Source organism: Vigna unguiculata, chromosome 2, assembly GCF_004118075.2.
Source record: "Vigna unguiculata cultivar IT97K-499-35 chromosome 2, ASM411807v1, whole genome shotgun sequence".
NCBI classification, from domain to species: Eukaryota; Viridiplantae; Streptophyta; class Magnoliopsida; order Fabales; family Fabaceae; genus Vigna; species Vigna unguiculata.
In genome coordinates this window covers 32,948,564-32,970,014 of record NC_040280.1, presented here as the reverse complement: position 1 = coordinate 32,970,014, position 21,451 = coordinate 32,948,564, and the positions used below count along the sequence as shown (strand labels likewise).

The 21,451-nt window shown below is 34.4% G+C and overlaps 4 protein-coding genes across 5 annotated transcripts; 3 read left to right on the top strand and 1 right to left on the bottom strand.

The window, feature by feature from the left end:
• Window positions 1-1,365: 1,365 nt before the first annotated feature.
• LOC114173842 (serine/threonine-protein kinase STY13-like) lies at window positions 1,366-5,014 on the top strand. 2 transcript variants are annotated; one of them, XM_028058491.1, is made up of 8 exons: window positions 1,366-1,747; window positions 1,881-1,913; window positions 2,336-2,669; window positions 3,216-3,337; window positions 3,583-3,788; window positions 3,869-4,043; window positions 4,264-4,398; window positions 4,498-5,014. In XM_028058491.1, exons 3-8 carry the CDS (start codon window positions 2,351-2,353, stop codon window positions 4,702-4,704), a joined length of 1,164 nt encoding a protein of 387 aa, XP_027914292.1. In that variant the 5' UTR covers window positions 1,366-1,747; window positions 1,881-1,913; window positions 2,336-2,350; the 3' UTR covers window positions 4,705-5,014. The 2 variants fall into 2 exon arrangements, with proteins under 2 accessions (XP_027914292.1, XP_027914293.1); XM_028058492.1 differs by having other exon boundaries at window positions 1,425-1,747; window positions 1,881-1,925.
• An 819-nt stretch (window positions 5,015-5,833) lies between these two features.
• Window positions 5,834-8,970, top strand: LOC114173743 (pentatricopeptide repeat-containing protein At3g22690). Its single transcript, XM_028058325.1, has 2 exons — window positions 5,834-5,929; window positions 6,037-8,970. The coding sequence occupies exon 2, from the start codon at window positions 6,064-6,066 to the stop codon at window positions 8,569-8,571; it is 2,508 nt and encodes an 835-aa protein (XP_027914126.1). The 5' UTR covers window positions 5,834-5,929; window positions 6,037-6,063; the 3' UTR covers window positions 8,572-8,970.
• Window positions 8,971-9,024: 54 nt separating this feature from the next.
• Window positions 9,025-11,125, top strand: LOC114173744 (pentatricopeptide repeat-containing protein At3g22670, mitochondrial). Its single transcript, XM_028058326.1, has one exon. The coding sequence runs from the start codon at window positions 9,148-9,150 to the stop codon at window positions 10,783-10,785; it is 1,638 nt and encodes a 545-aa protein (XP_027914127.1). The 5' UTR covers window positions 9,025-9,147; the 3' UTR covers window positions 10,786-11,125.
• Window positions 11,126-12,109: 984 nt separating this feature from the next.
• Window positions 12,110-18,214, bottom strand: LOC114169923 (DExH-box ATP-dependent RNA helicase DExH16, mitochondrial). Its single transcript, XM_028055326.1, has 16 exons — window positions 18,000-18,214; window positions 17,680-17,803; window positions 17,410-17,531; window positions 17,127-17,317; window positions 16,652-16,792; window positions 16,329-16,451; window positions 15,460-15,537; window positions 14,912-15,080; window positions 13,975-14,087; window positions 13,782-13,862; window positions 13,455-13,520; window positions 13,226-13,290; window positions 13,009-13,054; window positions 12,814-12,930; window positions 12,574-12,665; window positions 12,110-12,487 (listed from the first exon to the last, which is right to left on the bottom strand). Exons 1-16 carry the CDS (start codon window positions 18,052-18,054, stop codon window positions 12,376-12,378), a joined length of 1,695 nt encoding a protein of 564 aa, XP_027911127.1. The 5' UTR covers window positions 18,055-18,214; the 3' UTR covers window positions 12,110-12,375.
• Between the last annotated feature and the right edge of the window lie 3,237 nt (window positions 18,215-21,451).

Sequence of the window (21,451 nt, the reverse complement as noted above, 5' to 3'; positions counted from 1 at the left end):
TCTCACTGATTTCTAATAGTAAAAATAAATCACCTTGTTAAGTGTGAACTAGAAATATTATTTGTCCAGTACATGTAACATTACTTAATATAATTTAACATTTAAGACAGTAAAAAAAAAATGTTCAAAATTTTCTTTATTTTTTTCACACAACAATTTAAACACAATATTTTATAACGAACAATTTCAACATGATTATAATATAATCTTCTATATATAATTCATTAATATAATAAATTATTTTACATATTTTCTTATGCAACACGTACAATTCATTGTAACACTATTACTGATAATTAAGTAATAATAATTTTAAATAATTTCAAATTTGTACACTATAAATAAGTACAGATATCAATGAAATAATAAATATAAATTCATTGCCTTTTTTATTTTAATTCTCTGACATTTTTTTATTTTAAAAATCAAAATATTCTTAAATATAATGAATGAATATACAATGGCTAATAAATTGATACACAAATTCAAAGAGTCGGTAATAACATTATTAAAATTCATTGTCTTTATACATTCTCCCACTATCTAACATTTGTAATAAATAAAATAAAATCATTTATACTATTATTTAATTTATACTATTATTTAAGTAGATTGAAACATTAACATTTTCAATATATTACATTGAATAATATTTTAGTCAACAAAATAATTAATATTTTCATAATAAACACGTTCTAAGATTAAACAACAACTGTTATTCTAGAAAGGATAAGGTTTATAAATTGTGCATCGAAACACGTCTTTCTAATAAATGCCGACGCAATTCATTAAATAATAATAAATAAAGTTAATGCATTTTATTTTGTATTCTTATTATTAGTGTATATTTCAACGTTCCTATTTTCAATATTATAAAATTAGGTTTAGGGTTACAAAGTAGCACTCAATAATATAAAGTTTATTATATAAATTTGATTTTTCTTTTTGTTTTACGGTCAAATTTGCAGTGTTTACAGATTTTTTACATGGTTCACCAAATTATATTTATTATTTTATGATCTTGTGGTACAATTTGAATAAAAAGTCTGATATTTAAATTTTTCTTAATCTCATATACTTCTGATACTTATAAAAGAAATGTACCTTAATTTGGCTTAGTTTAGTAGTTGTTGAAGCAGCAGATTTATGAGAACAAAATGCAACGACAAACAACTAACAGATCTAGGATTAGGAATCAATGTGTCTGTCTCTGTGTCCTTCTAACTGAATAATCAGAATCACAAACTGTCAACTCACAACACAAACAAGAGCCGTACGTTTCTTATATTTTATAATACTATTAGAGAGATCTTATATACATATATACATTCATCTTATACGTAAAATTCACGACACAACAACACACGAACAAGGTAAAGCTAAGATATGATATGATATAATATTATGGTTATTTGTTGCCTTTCATTGTTTAACCTATTTTCAAACATTCTCTCTCTGTCTCTGTCTCTTCCACCACATTTTAGGGAACACCCGCGCATCTTTCTGGGAGGCTCACCGTTGTTTTTATTTTTAATTTTTTAACTTTGATTTTTTGGGTTGTTTATTTGCCGATTTGTTTTGCTTTTTTCTGTGGATTTACCCTTCAAAATCGCTCCTCTAACAAAGTTTGAGCGATGGATTGTTGGGATCGGGTTCCTGTTGGCATCTCAGAGTTGGTGATGACAACCTCCGCAATGCTCATTGCATCAAAAGCCAAAAGCCTTTGATTCTTACAAAAGCTAAAAAGGTATCCACGCGACATTTTTTTGTGTGTTATTTTTTGGGGCCATAGAAAAATGGTCAATTTTTTCGTCTGTGCCTATTCTCACATTTAGCGTAATTCTTAATCTGATTTCTCTTTGGTTCGTTTGATGCTTCAGCTGGCCGCTCGTTTCTTGGTTGCTGCTGTCAAGGTTTGTGCTTTGGTAGATACCTCTTTTTTTGTTTTTAATTTTTCTACACAAAATAATTAATTTTATTTTTTCTATTTTTCTGGTTCATTGGTCTTAGTCGTCGAATAGTGCGAATTGGGTCGTTTTCTGATAGCTATTATTTTCTTTATTCTGGTACTATTTTCTCAAGGGAACTAGTCAATAAAACAATTGTTTGGCAAGAGAAAATCCCGGCTTTGAATAAAGAAAAGTCAATTTTCTAGCCATGATATAATAATATACAGAGGAAGGCACACTCCTTTTGAGGGTGCTTCTTGCTCCTATCAATTTTAATTTTTGTTACACATAAATTTTTTTGGGTTTGTTGAAATTTCATGGCAGCGATTTTTTTATGAATTATTTTAACATCGTGGGGTTGTACATATTGGTTTTGGAATTTGAAGTGGTGAGTGGTGAAGATGGATTCAGAAAGAGATGCTGTTGTTAAGACACCAAAGAGGGAATTTGAAGCAGAAGGGGCTCTGAATTCAAAGATGAAGGGTTCTGGAAACATAAGCAGTAAGGATATGATATTCAGAGCTGATAAGATTGATCTGAAGAGTTTGGATGCGCAGCTGGAAAAGCACTTGAGCAGGGTTTGGTCAAGGAACGCTGAGACAAAACGGCCCAAAGAGGAGTGGGAGGTTGATTTGGCCAAATTGGATCTACGATATGTTGTGGCTCAGGGAGCGTATGGTACTGTGTACAGGGGCACCTATGATTCTCAAGACGTTGCTGGTATTTATTTTATATCATATCTTCTGCTCCGCACTTTTATTCTGGATGATTTTGTTCTTGTTCATGAAAAGTGAGGGAAAACAGATTGAATGTGTCATTCAGTTTTCTGTTTAGATGCTTAATCGTTCTGCATAGACTGCATTCTTTCTAGCTTTTTTCTTAAATCAATCTTAGTCATTGCAATATGGTATGATTGTTCAAATCTCTGTCTGGGTTTGATCATGATGTGAGGAAGAGAACATGGCTTCAGCAGTGTTGAATGAAAATAACCAATGAGAGACAATTTTTTTCTCCATGCTGTTAGATGCTGGTCTAGTGACATATCCAGTTTTTTTAGCAATGAAGTTAGTGCTGACATGGTGTTTGAAAGATTTACTCTTCATTTCCAAACTTTTCCAAATTATATTTTGATGAATGTGTATAATAAATTTATGGTATGGGGAATATATTGGTACACCAAGTGTACTATCCTTTTGGGTCTGTAAGAGTGGGGAAGATGAGAGATCATTTCTATAACTACTGGATTGTCATCCTGAATATTTACAGTGAAAGTATTGGACTGGGGTGAGGATGGTGTAGCTACCCCTGCTGAAGCTGCTGCTTTACGTGCATCTTTTAGACAGGAGGTTGCTGTCTGGCACAAACTTGACCATCCTAATGTGACAAAAGTAAGAACTCATACCATTCAATTTTATTTATTGAAATTAGTGTGGACTTCTTGATACTTGACAAAGTTGAAGAAATTAATGACATTTTTTTTTACTTTGTTCTGCTGTCTTCAGCATGCTTAGATTTCTGTTATTGTGACCTGTTTAGGAGGAGATACCGATTAAATCCATATCTCTGCAAGCAATTTTGTTTTGGTATATAGATTTTCAGATTAGTAATTGTGTTGTGTTCATCTGTGCAACAGTTTGTTGGAGCTTCGATGGGCACTTCAAATCTTAAGATTCCCTCAAAAAATTCGAATGGAGAGGAAGAGACCCTTCCTTCTAGGGCATGCTGTGTCATTGTTGAGTTTATCGCAGGTGGGACACTTAAGCAATACTTGATCAAGAATAGGAAGAAGAAATTGGCTTACAAGGTTGTGGTTCAGCTGGCTTTGGATCTTGCAAGAGGGTATGTCCTACTTGATCATCTCTACAGTAACAAAACTTATATTTTACTAAAACAAATTCACTGTTTTCCCAAAAATGCAGTCTTCATTATTTACACTCGAAGAAAATTGTTCACCGAGATGTTAAATCAGAGAATATGTTACTAAGCCCTAGTCGTAATCTGAAAATAGCTGATTTTGGAGTTGCTCGTGTTGAAGCTATGAATCCAAGTGACATGACAGGTGAAACTGGAACTCTTGGATACATGGCCCCAGAGGTAGGTGTTTTAACGGGATTACCTCTGTTGTATTAGCCATTTCTACCATGATTTCAATTTCAAATACATATACAAGTTACTTGCATGGCACTGTTTCTCTTCTGTGATACAATGAGGATAATTGCAACCTCATCATGTGAGGTGCCATATATCCAAGGTTGTCTGTCAAACAGAATCACTTCGGTTATTAGCTTTAATCATAGGATTACACTAAATGCAGGTTCTTGATGGGAAGCCTTACAACAGGAGATGCGATGTCTATAGCTTTGGCATTTGCTTGTGGGAAATTTACTGCTGTGATATGCCTTATCCAGATCTAAGCTTTGCTGATGTGTCATCTGCAGTTGTTCGCCAAGTAAGCTAACACGAAAAACTATGATTTATTTCAACACTCTTGATGTAATGTATGCCATGGTACAAATATGGATTTCACATTGCTTGCATTCTTGCACAGAATTTACGACCAGACATTCCTAGGTGTTGTCCAAGTGCCTTATCAAACATCATGCGGAGATGTTGGGATGCGAATCCGAACAAGCGCCCGGAAATGGACGAGGTGGTGAGAATGCTGGAAGCACTTGATACCAGCAAAGGTGGTGGAATGATACCAGAAGATCAGAACTCAGGGTGCTTCTGTTTTGCTCCAACCCGTGGCCCCTGACTCTTGAATCCAACGTTCTTATGTGTTCTCAACAGATGAACTGAAGCACTGTAACTGGCAATTGGTATTTATATTTTTGTCAGTTCACAGATCAACAACAACCTTTCCTTTGGCCAGATTGATTGTGAGAAAGAAAGGAAGGGCATTGTATTTTATTTTTTTAATTTTTGGCTAAAGGGGCGATTTCATCGTTTCTTACATATTGTATTTAGTACTGAAAACTGGATTCTTTTGAGCATCAAAGTGGAACATAATCCCTGATCAAAGCTTCCCCTTCTAATACTACTTCTACTTCTGTTTACCCACTTTACTTAAGTTCACAAATTCTGCTTTTTGTGAGGAGCTTGGTGAATTCTGATGTGGAGAGCTAAGATTTTCTGGCCAAAGATGTGTAATACATCATGAATAAATTATTCAATTATATATAAATTTGGTGATACTTCATAAATTTAGATGTTAATTCTCTTACCCTAAAACCCCTTATTTGAGGTTGTTACTGTCACCTTCAACGTTCTAGACTTCTGTTTGTGCAATCATTCTCCACCATTAAAACTTCATTGGATGTGCTTTCCAAATAGAAATAGAAACATGTTAACCACTCTTTCATCCACCAAATCTCATTTATACACATTGCGACTCCTATCAGTATCTTTTTTTTTTTTTTTTTTTTCTGTTCTTGTCTTTGAGTATATAATGTAGACAAATTAGCATTCAACAACATAAAAATATAAAATAATATTAATTAAATTTAAAAATACAGAAATTAAAAATTAATTTCTTTTTGTAAGATATAGATTCATAATACACAAGACTGTATACACGAAATAAATGTCATAATTCTATTACAAACTACTTGCATCTTCATCCAATTTCAGCTTGTAATAGACTTGGTAAGATTTTTGGAAAGAAATTCCATAATTATTTTTAAAATAAAAATAATAATATGAAACTCTTTAGAGGTTCTCATGAGAAATGAAGTTCAAACAGGACAAGATATTTGTATTGTGTGTGTGGACATGCTATCTCAATTTTTTTATGAATAAGATAAAGACAGAAATTGGTTTATGCCATGATGTCACACCTACACAAATTGGACTCACAAGATCAACATGACTGTAAAGTTTAGAGATAAAACTGTTTGTATTTAGAAAAAAAGGAGAATGATTGAACCAAAATATTTTTCCTACACAGAATGAACCAAAATTAATGGGAAGATATATTTATTGTAAGTTATATAAACCATAGCAGTGTTTCTGTTTTCAATATTTTTCTGAATTTTATACAGTAAGAATTATGGATTTCTAACTCATAAAATTGTTGAATATATGTTAGTTGCTGTTGCATCATCACAGAGCGGCAATGGCTACAACCCTTCATCCATCTTCTATTGTTTTAGTTCCCACAAGCGTGAAGGAAGCTAAACCCAGAACCACAAACTCATCCCAAAAGTTACTTGCAAACTGCAAAACCCTGAATGAACTGAAGCAGTTGCACTGTGACATGATGAAGAAAGGGCTGTGTCACAAGCCTAGTGGTCACTTTAATAAGCTCGTTGCTGCTTGTGTTCAGATAGGTACCCTTGAGAGTTTGGACTACGCTCGAAATGCTGTTCAGGATGATGGTGTAAGCATGCCCTCTTTGTATGTGTATAACTGTCTTATTAGAGGTTATGCCTCAGCAGGGTTAGGTGAACAAGCAATCTTGCTTTACATTCAGATGGTGGTGATGGGCATGGTGCCTGACAACTACACCTTCCCGTTTTTGCTGAGTGCGTGCTCTAAGACTATGAAGCTTTGGGAGGGTGTTCAAGTTCATGGGGCGGCTGTTAAGATGGGTTTGGATGGAGATACCTTTGTCAGCAACTCTTTGATACATTTTTATGCTGAATGCGGGAAGGTTGAATTAGGGCGAAAGGTGTTTGACAAAATGCTTGAAAGAAACGTGGTGTCTTGGACTAGTTTGATAAATGGTTATGCTGGGAGAGACATGGCAAAGGAGGCTGTTTCTCTGTTCTTTCAGATGGTTGAGGCTGGTGTGGAACCCAACCCGGTGACCATGGTTTGTGTTATATCTGCTTGTGCCAAATTAAAGGATCTTGAATTGGGTAAGAAGGTATGCGCTTATATTTGTGAGTCGGGTGTGGAACTTAATGCACTCATGGTGAATGCATTAGTTGATATGTACATGAAATGCGGGGATATATGTTCTGCAAGGCGGATTTTTGAGGAATGTACTGATAAGAATTTGGTTATGTACAACACTATCATGTCAAATTATGTGTACCATGGGTGGGCCGGTGATGCGCTCGTGATTTTGGATGAAATACTGCGAAAAGGACCACGACCGGATAAGGTAACCATGTTATCTACGATTGCAGCCTGTGCACATTTGGGTGATCTTTCAGTTGGGAAGTCATCCCATGCTTATGTCTTACGGAATGGACTTGAAGGTTGGGATAACATTCTCAATGCCATCGTTGACATGTACATGAAATGTGGCGAAAGAGGAGCAGCTTGCAAAGTTTTTGAGCATATGCCAAACAAGACGGTGGTGACATGGAATTCGCTAATTGCAGGTTTGGTTAGAGATGGTGATGTGGAATCAGCTTGGAGAATCTTTGATGAGATGCAAGAGAGGGATCTTGTATCTTGGAACACAATGATCAATGCATTGGTTCAAGCAAGCATGTTCGAGGAAGCAATTGAGCTATTTAGAGAGATGCAAAACCAAGGGATAGAAGGAGATAGAGTGACGATGGTGGGTATTGCTTCTGCCTGTGGATATTTAGGAGCTCTTGATCTTGCCAAGTGGGTATGTACTTACATTGAGAAAAATGACATTCACATGGACTTGCAGCTTGGCACAGCTGTAGTTGACATGTTTTCTAGATGTGGTGATCCCTCAAGTGCTATGCATGTTTTCAGAAGAATGGAGGAACGGGATGTGTCTGCCTGGACTGCTGCCATTGGAGTTATGGCAATGGAGGGAAATACAGAAGGGGCCATTGAGCTTTTCAACGAGATGCTCAAACAAAAGGTGAAACCAGATGATGTTGTTTTTGTGGCACTATTATCAGCATGTAGCCACGGTGGTTCTGTGGACCAAGGAAGGCAAGTTTTTTGGTCAATGGAGAAAACCCACAGAACAAGCCCTCAAATTGTCCACTATGGATGCATGGTTGATCTGCTTGGTCGAGCTGGGCTGTTGGAAGAAGCTCTGCATCTCATACAAAGCATGCCAATGGAACCTAACGATGTTATGTGGGGATCTCTGCTGGCAGCTTGTCGGAAACACAAAAATGTTGAATTGGCACATTATGCAGCCGAAAAGTTAACACAATTGGCCCCTGAAAGAGTTGGAGTTCATGTGCTGTTATCCAACATATATGCATCAGCTGGGAAATGGACTGATGTAGCAAGAGTGAGGTTGCAAATGAAGGAGAAAGGGGTCCAGAAAGTGCCTGGATCAAGCTCCATAGAGGTTCACGGATTGATTCACGAGTTTACCTCGGGTGATGAATCACACGCAGAGAACACCCAGATTGAACTAATGCTACAGGAAATAAACTGCAGGCTAAGCAAAATAGGATATGTTCCTGATACAACCAACGTTTTACTTGATGTTGATGAGCAGGAGAAAGAGCACTTACTCAGCAGACATAGTGAGAAGCTAGCCATGGCTTATGGATTAATAACTACTGCTCAAGGTATACCCATACGGGTAGTAAAAAATCTTCGAATGTGTTCTGATTGTCATTCATTTACAAAATTAGTGTCAAAACTATACAATAGGGAAATTACAGTTAGAGACAATAACAGGTATCATTTTTTCAAGGAAGGATATTGTTCTTGTGGAGATTATTGGTAATGGATTCTCCTAGAGGGAACCTCTTGCCTCTGGTTTACACATCAACTTTGCTCTCCACAATTTAGGTCAAAACATCTACTATTGGCTTCTATTTTTTTCTTCAAAGATGGGACTTAAACATATGGGAAAAACACCAAACAACACTTGAACCACTCAGGGAAAAGATATTCCTTCCCAGAGCATAAGCCGAAATTAAATGAATCAAGCGGACATAACATCTGTTTGTTTTAAATTCTGTTCCAAAGGAAGTATTGTTTTAATTCATGTAATCCTGATACATAACATCTGTTTGTTTTAAACACATATCAATTGTTTTAATTAATTATCTTTTAATTTTAGTTTCATACTCATTTTTATTAAATTTAAATATTTTTTTTTTAATAATTCATGATATCATCCACTTAATTATTTTCCTATTATATCAAGCAAATCTACCCAATTCAAACCATATCATTTTTCAGTTTTTTTTCTATTTTTTATTTTTATTTTCCATCCAACAAAGCATTACATTCCATGAACCCTGCTTTTGGGGTTAAACCTCTCTTCTCTACGTTGAACCAATCATAGCCAAAAAAAATGCTTTTCAAGTTCGGAATGCGGAACCTCTTGGCTCACCGTTTCTCTCCCAGACTCACCGCCGCCAATGCCTCACACCGTTTCCTTTACGGGAACCCTCTCTGCACCACCGTGGAGTCACCTGACCTCCCACCGTGGCTCAAGTTCTCCGACACCCCGATCCCTACCGACGCTGAGTCAGATGACAACTTTGTTATCCCTTCACTCGCCAATTGGGTCGACACCCACATCCTCACCTCCAAGCCCAAACTCCCCGCACAACCCTCCAAGCAAAACAGCCTCGACCACGTAGACGCAGTATCCACACTTCTCAAACAACGCTATTCTTCCCCCGAGCTAGTGGGTGAAGCACTAAATAGACGCGGTTTTCAGCCATCAAGCGATTTGGTTTCGCAGGTTCTCAAGAGATTCAGCAACGATTGGGTCTCTGCTTTGGGGTTTTTCAAATGGGCAAAAGCTCAAACAGGTTATCGGCATTCTCCCGAAGTTTACAACTTGATGGTTGACATCCTGGGAAAGTGCAGAACCTTTGATTCAATGTGGGACTTGGTGAAGGAAATGTCACAACTCGAAGGGTACGTCACATTGGATACAATGGCTAAGGTAATGAGAAGGCTTGCCAAGGCTCGCGAGCATGAAGATGCTATAGAAGCGTTTCGTAGAATGGGGGAGTTTGGTGTTAAGAAGGATACTGCAGCGTTGAATGTTCTCATGGATGCGTTGGTGAAAGGAGGCAGTGTTGAACATGCCCACAAGGTTGTTTTGGAGTTTAAGAGTAGGATTCCTTTGAGTTCTCATTCTTTCAATATTTTGATCCATGGGTGGTGCAGAGCCAGGAACTTTGACAATGCCAGGAAAGCAATGGGGGACATGAAGGAGCAGGGGTTTGAGCCTGATGTATTCTCGTACACTAATTTTATTGAAACGTATTGCCACGAGAAAGATTTCCGCAAGGTGGATCAAGTTTTGGAAGAGATGAGAGCAAATGGGTGCACCCCTAATGCTGTGACTTACACTACTGTGATGATTAATCTGGGGAAAGCAGGGCAAGTGAGTAAAGCTTTGGAGGTTTATGAGCAAATGAAGAGTGATGGATGTGTGGCTGACACTCCATTTTACAGCTGTTTGATATTCATCCTCGGCAGAGCTGGAAGGCTAAAGGATGCTCGTGATGTGTTTGAGGATATGCCTAAGCAAGGGGTTGTGAGAGATGCGGTGACATACAATACTATGATTTCTACTGCTTGTGCACACTCGCGGGAAGAGACTGCTCTCAGGTTGCTTAAGGAAATGGAAGACGGATCGTGCAAGCCGAATGTTGAGACTTACCATTCGTTGCTCAAGATGTGCTGCAGAAAGAAGAGAATGAAGGTGCTCAAGTTTTTGTTGGATCACATGTTGAAGAACGATATAAGCCTTGATTTGGCTACTTACTCGCTCATGGTGAGTGGTCTGTGTAAAAGTGGAAGAGTTGAGGATGCTTACTCGTTTTTAGAGGAAATGGTCTCGCAGGGAATGACTCCAAACCCCAACACTCTCAAGCAATTGATTGCAGAGCTTGAGTCCAAGAGCATGTCAGAGGAGAAACAGCGTGTTGAGAAATTGATGGATCGTTTCTTGCAGAAACGAAATGTTTAGTGGTTTTGGCATAAGAGGAAGTAATTTCCAAGTCAGCGATATATGCTGGTCATTTGTCCCTCATTTCATCCCATGCCATGATAGAAAATTGAAACGACCTTTGCTAAGTGTTATTTTCACAGGATTATATCATGTGACGATTTTGTTTTAGTGTTTCTCTTCTTAAGTGCAGGCATATTTTAGTGCAATTCCACATTTTGTACATTTAAGAGGAGGCAGATTGACACAATTTTAGATAAAGTTTATGTGCTCTATGAATTGACTCAATAGTATTTGCGTTTTGATTGTGATTTATGGATGTTTTCTTCGTACTCTTATAGACATGATTACCGATTAAAGAATAAGAAATGAGTGTAATTCTTATTTTACAATAGTTGCATCATATATGAAGTTTTACGAGTTTTTTTTCATTGCACAAGAACATCCTTTTAGTGTTGGGTTATTATCACTTTCTATGGATCCTTTATTACAGCCTAATATTAATGAATGCGTTCTCTGTTTTATTTCAATAGTAAAATTAATTTTGAGTCCTTATCTTAAATTCTGTAGGACTTAGTTTAACAGCTTCACTCATCTCTTCTCCGTAGTCAAGATCCTAGTCTCAAACACTTAATTAGCAAGATGTGTGTTACTTATAAGATCCTCCTCCACCCTTTAGATGTGAAAACTGGAATTTGACACGCCTTTTTCAACAATAGTTTGGATTTGGATATTCATCTGGATTATTGATTTCACTCCATAATTGGCTGGTTATTATCGAGAGAGCATTTCTAAATAGTTAAAGAAATGGCTAAATAAGTCAACAACAATCTAAAACTAAGTTGTGAAATATGAACTGTTAATTGTGTTATTCTTGAGCTTTATTTGACTTACTTTCCATACAGTTTCTTATTATTTTATGACACCCTAAACCCTAAAAGTGTGAACCAAAGCATGTGCCAATTTTCCAATCCAATTTCAAGAGCATTGATATCAATTACGGTCCCGTAAATTACCTCGACTTTGTGTATGTTTCGAAGCGTTTGTTTTCTCTAAGCTTTCTATTTTTAAAACAAGCTTAAATTACAAATAGTGATTTTTTGAAAATACGATTAGATTAAAAATCAGTTCTTAGATTTTTATGAAAAGCTGACATAATTTGTCTGTTTATGGAATTGTTAATATGATGAAGTATTTAGTTTTCAACGTTGTAACCAAAAAGTTTGTAAACAGACTACCCAGGCCTCTCTGCTTTAACAGCAATGTCGCAAATTGATCGCTTAATATAAGAAAACAACCTCGTATAAGTCAGGCTTGCGTAAGATTGAGAATGAACAGAGACAAATTTGAGGAAAAAAATAATAAATAATCATTACATGAAGCAATATGAATGCGTAAGAGGTAGAAAACAACCTAGTATGTACAGCATATTTGACGTTGTTAGTGAAACTTTTTAAATGCATAACAGAGATTTTGGCACTGCCACTGGTATCAGCAAAGGGAAGGGAATAACCTACTGTGTCTTTTGGACACTTTCTGAACACAGATATTTCGTCATTTTCACATCAAATGGAGAAAATATGCAGAAGCAACTAAGAGTAGTTTCTGTGATCAAAGGTATGGCCTCACGTGTTTGGATAATAGAGAACTTGAGATTTTATGCGAAGGTAATCTTCTTCTAGCCACTGGCCTCTGCCACCGAAGTAGGAATTCCTCAATCAACCTATAAATTCAAAATGATAAATATACAGTTTTGTAGATTTTAAATGGATAAAAGTAATAAACCACATAAAACATAGTAACACGCACATGCTGCAAATGGCCTTTTGGGATGCAGCCAGCTCACGATCTGGGAAAGATTCTTCCAACCGAAAGCTCAACCATACGTAAAGATCCAAGACCTGCAGTTTTAGTACAATCAGAAACCGTTAAAATTGAGGTTAAGTGGTTCAAAATCAGTTAAAAATGGTTTTATGAACATTTTCTGTCAAAATCAGTGAAGAGAAAATATAGTCAACACTGTACAACAAGAACAGTAACTAAAGAAACCTTGTGAATGGATTCCAGCTCCTTAAGAGCAGCTGCAGTTGTGGGCACTTTGAGTGAGCCTGGCGTAAATATTTCTCGAAGCCGAACAAGGCCTTTCTTTGCATAATTCTCTGCAAACTGATTTATTACAAGTTGTGTTATTTTATGATCATTCAAACTAACCTCAACGTCTCATACTAACAATGTGATAATTACCTGTGTTAGGCCTTGAGATGAAATCTCGTCATCCATCTCAACTGGACTGAATATGATTACAACTATCAGTTAAAATTTAACTGAAAAGATGAACAGATGTAAACTACAGACACCGTGATTTATTAATTGACTGGGTTTTCAATTCATAGAATTCTCCTACATTACATAGATATTGCATTCTTAAATTGTGTTTTTTCCTGAAAAGATAAGAATGCACCTGATACAGAAAAGGTATTTCTCATGTAATCCAAGGGGAAGCTCATCAATGACAGCAGCAACTTTCTAGTATCAGCGTGTACAAACAACACCCACGAAACAAAAGGGAACCCAATGAATAATAATAAACTATTGAAGGTATTTGATACTGATATTATTAATGAACAAGACAATAGCATTCATATGAAATATCCACAATTCAATGGCAAGGCAGCTATTAAAAGACATACCAGTAATTGATCACAATTAACAATGAAATAATTTTCGGATAACTTCGCATTGCCAAGAAAATGTGCCTGCAATATTTAAAGATAAAAGGTAACTAATGTAGTTTTGGGATGTAATAATATAATATGTTAAGACACCTAAGAATTTTCAAATTCAATGATTTGAAAGATGAAGTTGAGTGAAACACAATGCTTGGCGACTTCATTATAACTAGTAATCACAATTTTCTTTTCACTTGCAATGGACAATGACAAATAATACAATTTACAGTGTACTATGGATGACAGAATGAATGATCATGCAAACACAAATAGGCACATATATTTTACCAGTATTTGATAGAAACCATATCTCGGGTGTAATCGGGAATACATATACATCAATTCGAAGGTAGGAAATAAGCCAGCACGCTGTATCACAATTAGCATACATAAATCATCAATAGTGGATAAAGTAAAAAGTTCGGATAAAAGTGCATATCTGCTAGAATACTTAGTATAGGGTAGTTAAGTTTTTGGTTACCTCTAAAATGGGTGATGGAGAATTCAATGATGAATGGAGCAAGGGTAGATCCTCTTCATCCAAGCATGTCACTTCTCCTTCCGGAAAATTTGACCCATATCTCCCGGCTCTTCCTGTAAGTAGAAATGCATTCATTGCAACCAAGAATATCACATGATCCAAATAGACAGGACATTAGACCAAGGTTCAACATTTCCACATATTAATAAAATATAAAAATATCTACTGGAACAGTAAATCATGGATATTTGAGTTAAGTTTTTTGTTCCCAAGTGAATTCCTAATCAGTTACTTAAATAAACATAAGGTTAAATCACTTCGTATCTCAACAATAATTTAAAAAAATCAACATTAATAAAGATATTCCTGTGTCAGAAGAAGAAATGATAGCTTGAGTAGAGATAAAGATATATTTTAGGGGCGGAATGTTAAAGCCACAAAAACTGGGAACATTAACAAAGTTGACAGAAGTTTAAGTTCTGTTAAATAATGTAGCACTGATTTTGCCAAAAATATCCTTTGATGTACCCCAGAATATTCACATATCTGAACTGTATCCTAGTAGATTTTTTGTCAAAAAAGTTAATTTATTATATACATAATGCTTAACGCAAGTACCTGCCCCGAATTTTCCAGCAAATTCAGCATCCAACAATGATAATATATAAATAAAAAGGATGCTTTGAATACATTGGAACAGCAACATACATCATGACAAAAGATAAAATAAGAAAAAATTATCCAAAGCTAATGCTCACTATTACACCGCTTGAAATCTGATGTAACATTTATAGACTCAGCCAAAAAAAATTATACCGTTTTATTGACAAAAGGTTAAAAACAGCACAAAAAACGTCAGTATCAATATTTACCAGATACAATCCTTTAATCAAATTCCAGAACAAGGTTCAATTCAATTATAAGAATTTAATGCTACCTGCAATCTGTTTGATCTCCGGTACAGTTAGATCCCGCATCTCAAATCCGTCAAACTTCTTTGTAGTGGAAAATATGATTCTAGAGATGTTTAGATTAAGACCCATTCCAATGGCATCACTGGCCACAAGAACATCAAACTCACTACTTGCATCATTGAACATGCTTGCCTGCAGTCCTAATGAAACTTAAACAAATCAAATTCTCAGCATGGAGGGGGACAATGAGATAGAAATTGGAAATATTTATTAACATGTGCCAATAAAAATAGCAGTAAACTAAAGGAAAGCTAAAAACTACGAACAAAAAACGAGAAGGAATTTCCAAACAGAGCGGAGAAACAACATTGAAACTGCATAACAAGGTTATGGTCAGCATGAGCATTTCTGCCAATGAATGAGAAAAAACAGAAAACACAAAAGAACAAAATAAATGGCAGAATGTGCGTATGAGCAACGAATGTTAAATTCTAAATATTACATTACCGTGAAACAATTGTAATTAAAAAGGAAAACCAAAAATTACTTAGACAAAGGTTTGAGCTCACACCTGCCTTGTTCGTGTCTCTGGTGGTAGTGAACCATAAACTACCGAACAAAGATGCTTTCCTTCCTTCTCAATTCTTTTCTGAGCAATACATATATTAACTCTTACTAGTTAGTTTGCAGTGGAGACACTATAAAAATTATAAATTGAATTTGCATAAGCTTACATTATGTTTGATAAAATACCATTACGAGTGTCATTCTCTTCTTATGCTAATCAAGATGAAGGGGTATGTGTGTGTGGGGTGGGGTGGGGGCGGCGCTGGAGGTGGAAGAGTAAAAGAGAATTTAATTGACTAAATCCGAACTAAGCAAACACTGACACTGTATCTACCATCCCCATTCCTATATAATGTCAATGAAAATAGCACTATGAACATGGTTAAAATGATAGGATACCAGTAGTCAAGAGTCTGTGTAGGGGCTAATAGAGGGCAGATACAACTGTAATTGGATAGCTTGTAAATAGAAGGATAAAGGGTGGTAGTTAGCAGTTAAGATTTGATTCAGAAGTTGTACGGAGAGGAAAGGTCTCTAGAATACCTTATTGTATGCCTTGGTTACATTGATCTATCACATTTAATAAAATACAGGCTCATATCGATTGCCTTGTTCTTTTTTCCCAAAAGCTTACATTCTGTCAATTGAATCCTATCATAAAAACTTTTAGGCTCGGATACTAAATTAGAAAGATAAAGGTTTGGAGTCAATTAAAACATGTAAAAGGGATGACCTCTTTTTCAGAAGTATTTAATGAAAAACAAAAGGGAACAATAATAGTGAAAATGGACAGCCACGAAAGTTTGGGCATAAAACAAAATATGAAAGCATGCAAGTTAATTTCAAGAACAGTTAAAACATGTAAAAGCTAACCTTCAATCTGTAAATCTCCATACGTGAAAAGGTTACAATGCAATCACCATTTCTTACATTAGAGAAAGACCCAAGAGGAACATTCAGTGGGATTAAAGGTGACAGTCTCTCATAAAATTGAACCTGCAGCACCCATGAAGAAAACTTTTTGAGAGAATTCAAAGAACATTTTGATGGAAACACAATGAATAAGCACAGGACCTTCACAACAGTTGTTATTTACCACAATGGAAAATTCTTGAGGGTAAAATTACTAGTCTAATGTATGTGCCCCTATCCCATCCCCCACAGAAACACAAATGTTGTTCGGAGAGTTTCAGTACCTCGACTTCATCACCAGTAATTTTCAATATCTCCTGAATAAGGGGAACAGCAGCCGGATCACCACAAAGGTGAAGTTCATCAGCAGCAATTCCTAATAAAGCACGTGTAAATGAATATCCCCTTGTAGTACAACCTATCATCTGGATCCATAAAGAGACATAAGGTTAGATGGGGAAAAAATCACAATGACAAGCATACCATGGAATCACGAGATATAGAATAACAACTAGCAAATCCCATAATGCCACCGATGCCTCCTCATATGCAAATGTTCCCGTCATTCCAATTCTCAACTAGTAATACTGCTAAAATTGAACATGTGACATGACAAGATTATGATAAGACCATAACGTTTTATCCCTTGCTCGATGTGAATTTTATTTATGTAGGTTCACATAAAACCAAATAATTATTCTAGGAATTACTTTATATATAATACAAAAAAAGGAATCTCCAAATGGAAATTTTACTTGCCTGAATTTCATCAATAACAGCGCATTGATAATCAGCTGATACATCAGCCATTTCAACTGTAACAGCCTTATGATTCGCACCATCAACCTCGTCTCTTTCCTGACCTGTTATGAGATCGCAAGGAACTTGTGCCTTGTTCAATCGTTTTGCTATCTCCCATGCCAACAACCTTAAAGGACCACAATATATGCCTGCAAGGTACAAAAATACTTAATCTCCCTGCTAAGTTTTCATCCTCACGCATTATTGTTTACCTTTTCCATTGAAAAGAAGGATAACTTACCAGAAGCACTAGACTCGAGCTGTTTCAGAGCATGATGTGTTTTACCACTATTTGTTGGACCAACATGAAGGATAACCCTACGATGTTTTTTCCTGGCCTGTGGATACCATGAATGAGGGCAGCTAAAACAACCAGTAATTAAGCATCAGCATTCAGAAACATTAAATGCAAAGTCATAACCCCTGTCGTAGAGTTTTATGATCAGATATAAGTTTGTTTAACAGCATTTGAGAGTAAACAAACAACATATGGGGCATGTTGTTTACTTACGTCAAGTCAGTAAAATCATTTCTGATGGGGCCACTAGAGCTGCTATATGAATGCACCATGTTTGCAGCACCACCTAAAGTTTGAAACTTGAACTGAAAGTATAGACGAAGAGGCTCCTTATTGCCTGGATGGGTGATGATATATCATCACAAACAACCCAAGTCAGTCTATATTGGAATTTAAACGAGGAAAAACATAAGGGCGTGTTGAATTTAGCGTTTTGATCGTTCCAGGATAAAGGGTAGAAAAATCAAAGGAAAATACTGGGTTGGTCACAGCGAAATTAATTAAATTAGTCCTCAAAGGTGGAGGGAACGAACCGAACAGAGAGCGAGCAAATAGGTTCCGATTGCGGCGAAGAAGAAAGGAAGCCATTGTTGGGAAGAGAGTGTGAATATGAAGTTGGATAGAAAAAGGGTGAAATGGAATGAGAATAGAAGAAGAAAAAAGGGTATGGCGGTGGATGGATCCAAAACGTTGCTCCCTTTGACCGCACAACCTGCGAACCTCACTCTCCGCCTCTTCCACCTCCAAACACCACCCTTCATAAATTAAAAATATATATATACTCTTCAATTTAAATTAATAAAACAAGAAAATTAACTCTTTTCAATCAATTTAATCCGATGTTTTACCTAACATTAGAGCCGTCAAAACTCGGTCCGATTTTTTCATTGGTTGATCGTTCAACAAGTTAATTTATACCGAATCACTCCGGTTAAAAAAATTTGAATTTGATCTAATCATAACTTAATAACTTAGTAAGTTAAATGAGCTGAGTTATTAATTCACTTAATTTAAAAAATTATCTTTTTCTTTTGTAAAAAAGACTAAATTATAATTAAGATAAAAATCTAAATAAATTTCGATATAATTTAAATATAATCTAAAAAATGTTAAATTTAATATACAAATCAAATCATTAAAATAGAAATTATCTATATATTTGTTAAGAAAACAATCTTACATAAGACAAATATAAAGTCCAACATAATAAAAAAATATTTATGTAATTTTTATTTGTAAGTTAATTCGTCAATTCGACTCACCACAAATTTAATATGGATAAAACAGATTATGAATAGGACGGGTTAAAACTTAATCTGTACTAAAATTTGTAAATATTTTTCAACCCAATCCAATCTGAACTCGTGATGAATTGAGTTAATTTGTGGGTTTCAACCTATGTTGACCACTTCTAATATTTTGGACCCTCTATTTGCAGATTGGTAAATCAATCCAATTCACCATGAATTTAATTCGGATAAACCGAGTTTTAAATAAAATGAATAAAAAATTAACATGTACAAAAATTTGTAAAAATTTTTTAATTAAACCTAAATTTGTAATTAATCGACTTGAGTCGAGAGATGAGACTATCTTAACATCTTCCATCGTATTTAAAGAGTAAATTATAAAGTACAATTTTGACTATCGATTATTCCGAATTGTAAAATAATTAAAAATTAATACTATTCGCTTTTTAATAGATGTTGGGTTCGGGAATTTGGGTTTTTCTTGTTATTCCAAGGTTTATGATCATAATAATCATATTTTAGACTCCACTATTTTAAGTACCTTTGCTTCAAACTCGCAACTTGAAGTTAAAATAAAATTTAAAAATTGAAGAATGATCAAACTTGAATATATTGATAGTATTTCTTCTTTAACATATTATCTATATCTTGTTTGTGTTCATTGAATTCCTGATTTTCAACTTAGACATGACTCTAACAAAAAAAAAATCTTGCAACTATATAAAAAAGACACATAGATTAGTTTTATTTTATTAGTTATTTTGATATTTTAATTTTAATTTTTTTAGTACGAAATACATATTAATAAAATATAAAATTTATTCCATTGTGTTAGTTATTTTAACATTTTTAATTTTAATTATTCATTTTATTACAATATAATATAATTGCAAGCATTTAATTACTATTTAAGCTTATACTTTTTGAATTATTTATTATGTTGTGATAAAAGTTAAATATTTTATTATTTAATTGATTAAGTTAATTTGTTTAATCGATTATGTGATATATATATATATATATATATATATATATATATATATATATATATATATATTGAAATTTCTTTGTTTTTAACAGTGAAAAATTATTTTTATCTCAATTTTTATTATTTTTCGTCTCATTTTTCGAACTTTAAGTGCATTTCAGTGTCCTCTGTCTCTTTCCATCATCCTATTTTCCTTTTAAATCGTTGGAAGCAAACAAAAAGGAAGTGCACAATCCAATTGAATCAAGAGTGAGTCGTCAGTGGTGCTTTGTTTATAGGAAAATGATCTTTTAATAATTAAATTTTTATAACTTTTTTTATTGTGGTTAAGTGCTTCTTCTTTTTTTTTTTTATTTCAAAAAACTATTTAGAAAATACATTTTAAATTAATAAAAGTTAAAAAAAATTGTCAAAATTTAATCGTAATATATTCAAGAATCAGAAAATGTCCAAAAAATTCGAAGAACGGTAATGGATCAGATAAACGGACAATGTTGATAGAATAGACAATCTTCAATTAGCCAACACACTTTTGTAGTTTACAAAAAAGTTAATTAATACATCATTTTTTCGGAAAATTGCGTAATAACTGATTTTTTTTTTCTCGTTATTCATTCTTTCATCAAAACAAATAAGCAAATAGGGATAATTAAGTGGAAGATTTATGTAAGAAGAAAGAAACATATATATCTCAAGAATAATTTTAGAAAAAAAAAACTTATCCACAGAGAATGAGATAGTCATTTTTTTTAATTATCATATGATGCCTTGAACTAAAAATAACTCATGGTTATAAAACTTGATTATATTTACGTTTTGAACTTGAGTGGTGTTGTTGAATTTTATTCAAGGCTATTTATTGTTATTAAAAACGTTATTTTGACGTTAATTATCTGTTTTAAAATTTGAATAATAAAATCACACTGTCTTAAACTTTATTTATTATTTCGTATATTATTTCTTACCATAACTATTTTAAATTGGTGTCATATTTATGAAATTCAATTAAAGATTTTTATCTTTTCGGTAATCATTATCAAATAATTGGACTATTAATCCAATATTTCAATAAAATCAATGACTAAAGTAATTTTCACATTATTTCCTATCGCTTAGACCTAACTAAATACATATAATTTATTTCTGAATTTTTTTTATAGACAACTACAATGATGTATCGTAAAGTTATATGAACCGGGAATATTTAAATACTTAATTAAATATTTAAATATTGAAATACTGTGGTGACAACTGCAACAAGACATCAACGGAAAAGATGAATGAATGTAGACGGCTTTTTGGGGAGACAGGTTTTCAAAAAGTCTTAGAATCAACAACAATTGGATCATTATAGCAACAAAAACAATATAATCCTTCTTTATTAAATTCATTAAAATATTCATTAATAACAAATAAAAAAATAATAATTAGTCAAACTAATATTCTTTACCAGAATAATATATTGTAAACTTATGTCATTAATTATTTATTAATTAAAAATTAAAAACAGAAAAGGGGCCATGTGAATTCAAATTCCCCAACGGAATTCACACTGCCATAGTGTTTGGGCTGCATTGGGCTTCTGCTTCTTTGACTTTTTTTCCTCTCTTGCACACGTGCGAATCAACATGCTTTATGTTGCTTTGGCTAACCTAACCCGTTGCGTGGGTTCTGGTTCGTAGTGATGTGACCCAAGTCTTAGGGTCAAACAAAGCCGACTCCTTTTTACGCAATGGCTCACGTCACC

Bases quoted from the DNA above. Each gene is read 5' to 3' on its own strand.
- LOC114173842 (XM_028058491.1), top strand. From the start codon at position 2,351: ATGGATTCAGAAAGAGATGCTGTTGTTAAGACACCAAAGAGGGAATTT. The intron at 2,670-3,215 runs GTATTTATTTTA...GAATATTTACAG, and splicing joins TGATTCTCAAGACGTTGCTG to TGAAAGTATTGGACTGGGGT. The intron at 3,789-3,868 runs GTATGTCCTACT...CCAAAAATGCAG, and splicing joins GCTTTGGATCTTGCAAGAGG to TCTTCATTATTTACACTCGA.
- LOC114173743 (XM_028058325.1), top strand. From the start codon at position 6,064: ATGGCTACAACCCTTCATCCATCTTCTATTGTTTTAGTTCCCACAAGC.
- LOC114173744 (XM_028058326.1), top strand. From the start codon at position 9,148: ATGCTTTTCAAGTTCGGAATGCGGAACCTCTTGGCTCACCGTTTCTCT.
- LOC114169923 (XM_028055326.1), bottom strand. From the start codon at position 18,054: ATGGCTTCCTTTCTTCTTCGCCGCAATCGGAACCTATTTGCTCGCTCT. The intron at 15,081-15,459 runs GTGTGAGCTCAA...TTAGGACTGCAG, and splicing joins CAGAGACACGAACAAGGCAG to GCAAGCATGTTCAATGATGC. The intron at 13,055-13,225 runs GTGCATTCTTAT...AATCATATTCAG, and splicing joins AAATACCTTTTCTGTATCAG to TCCAGTTGAGATGGATGACG.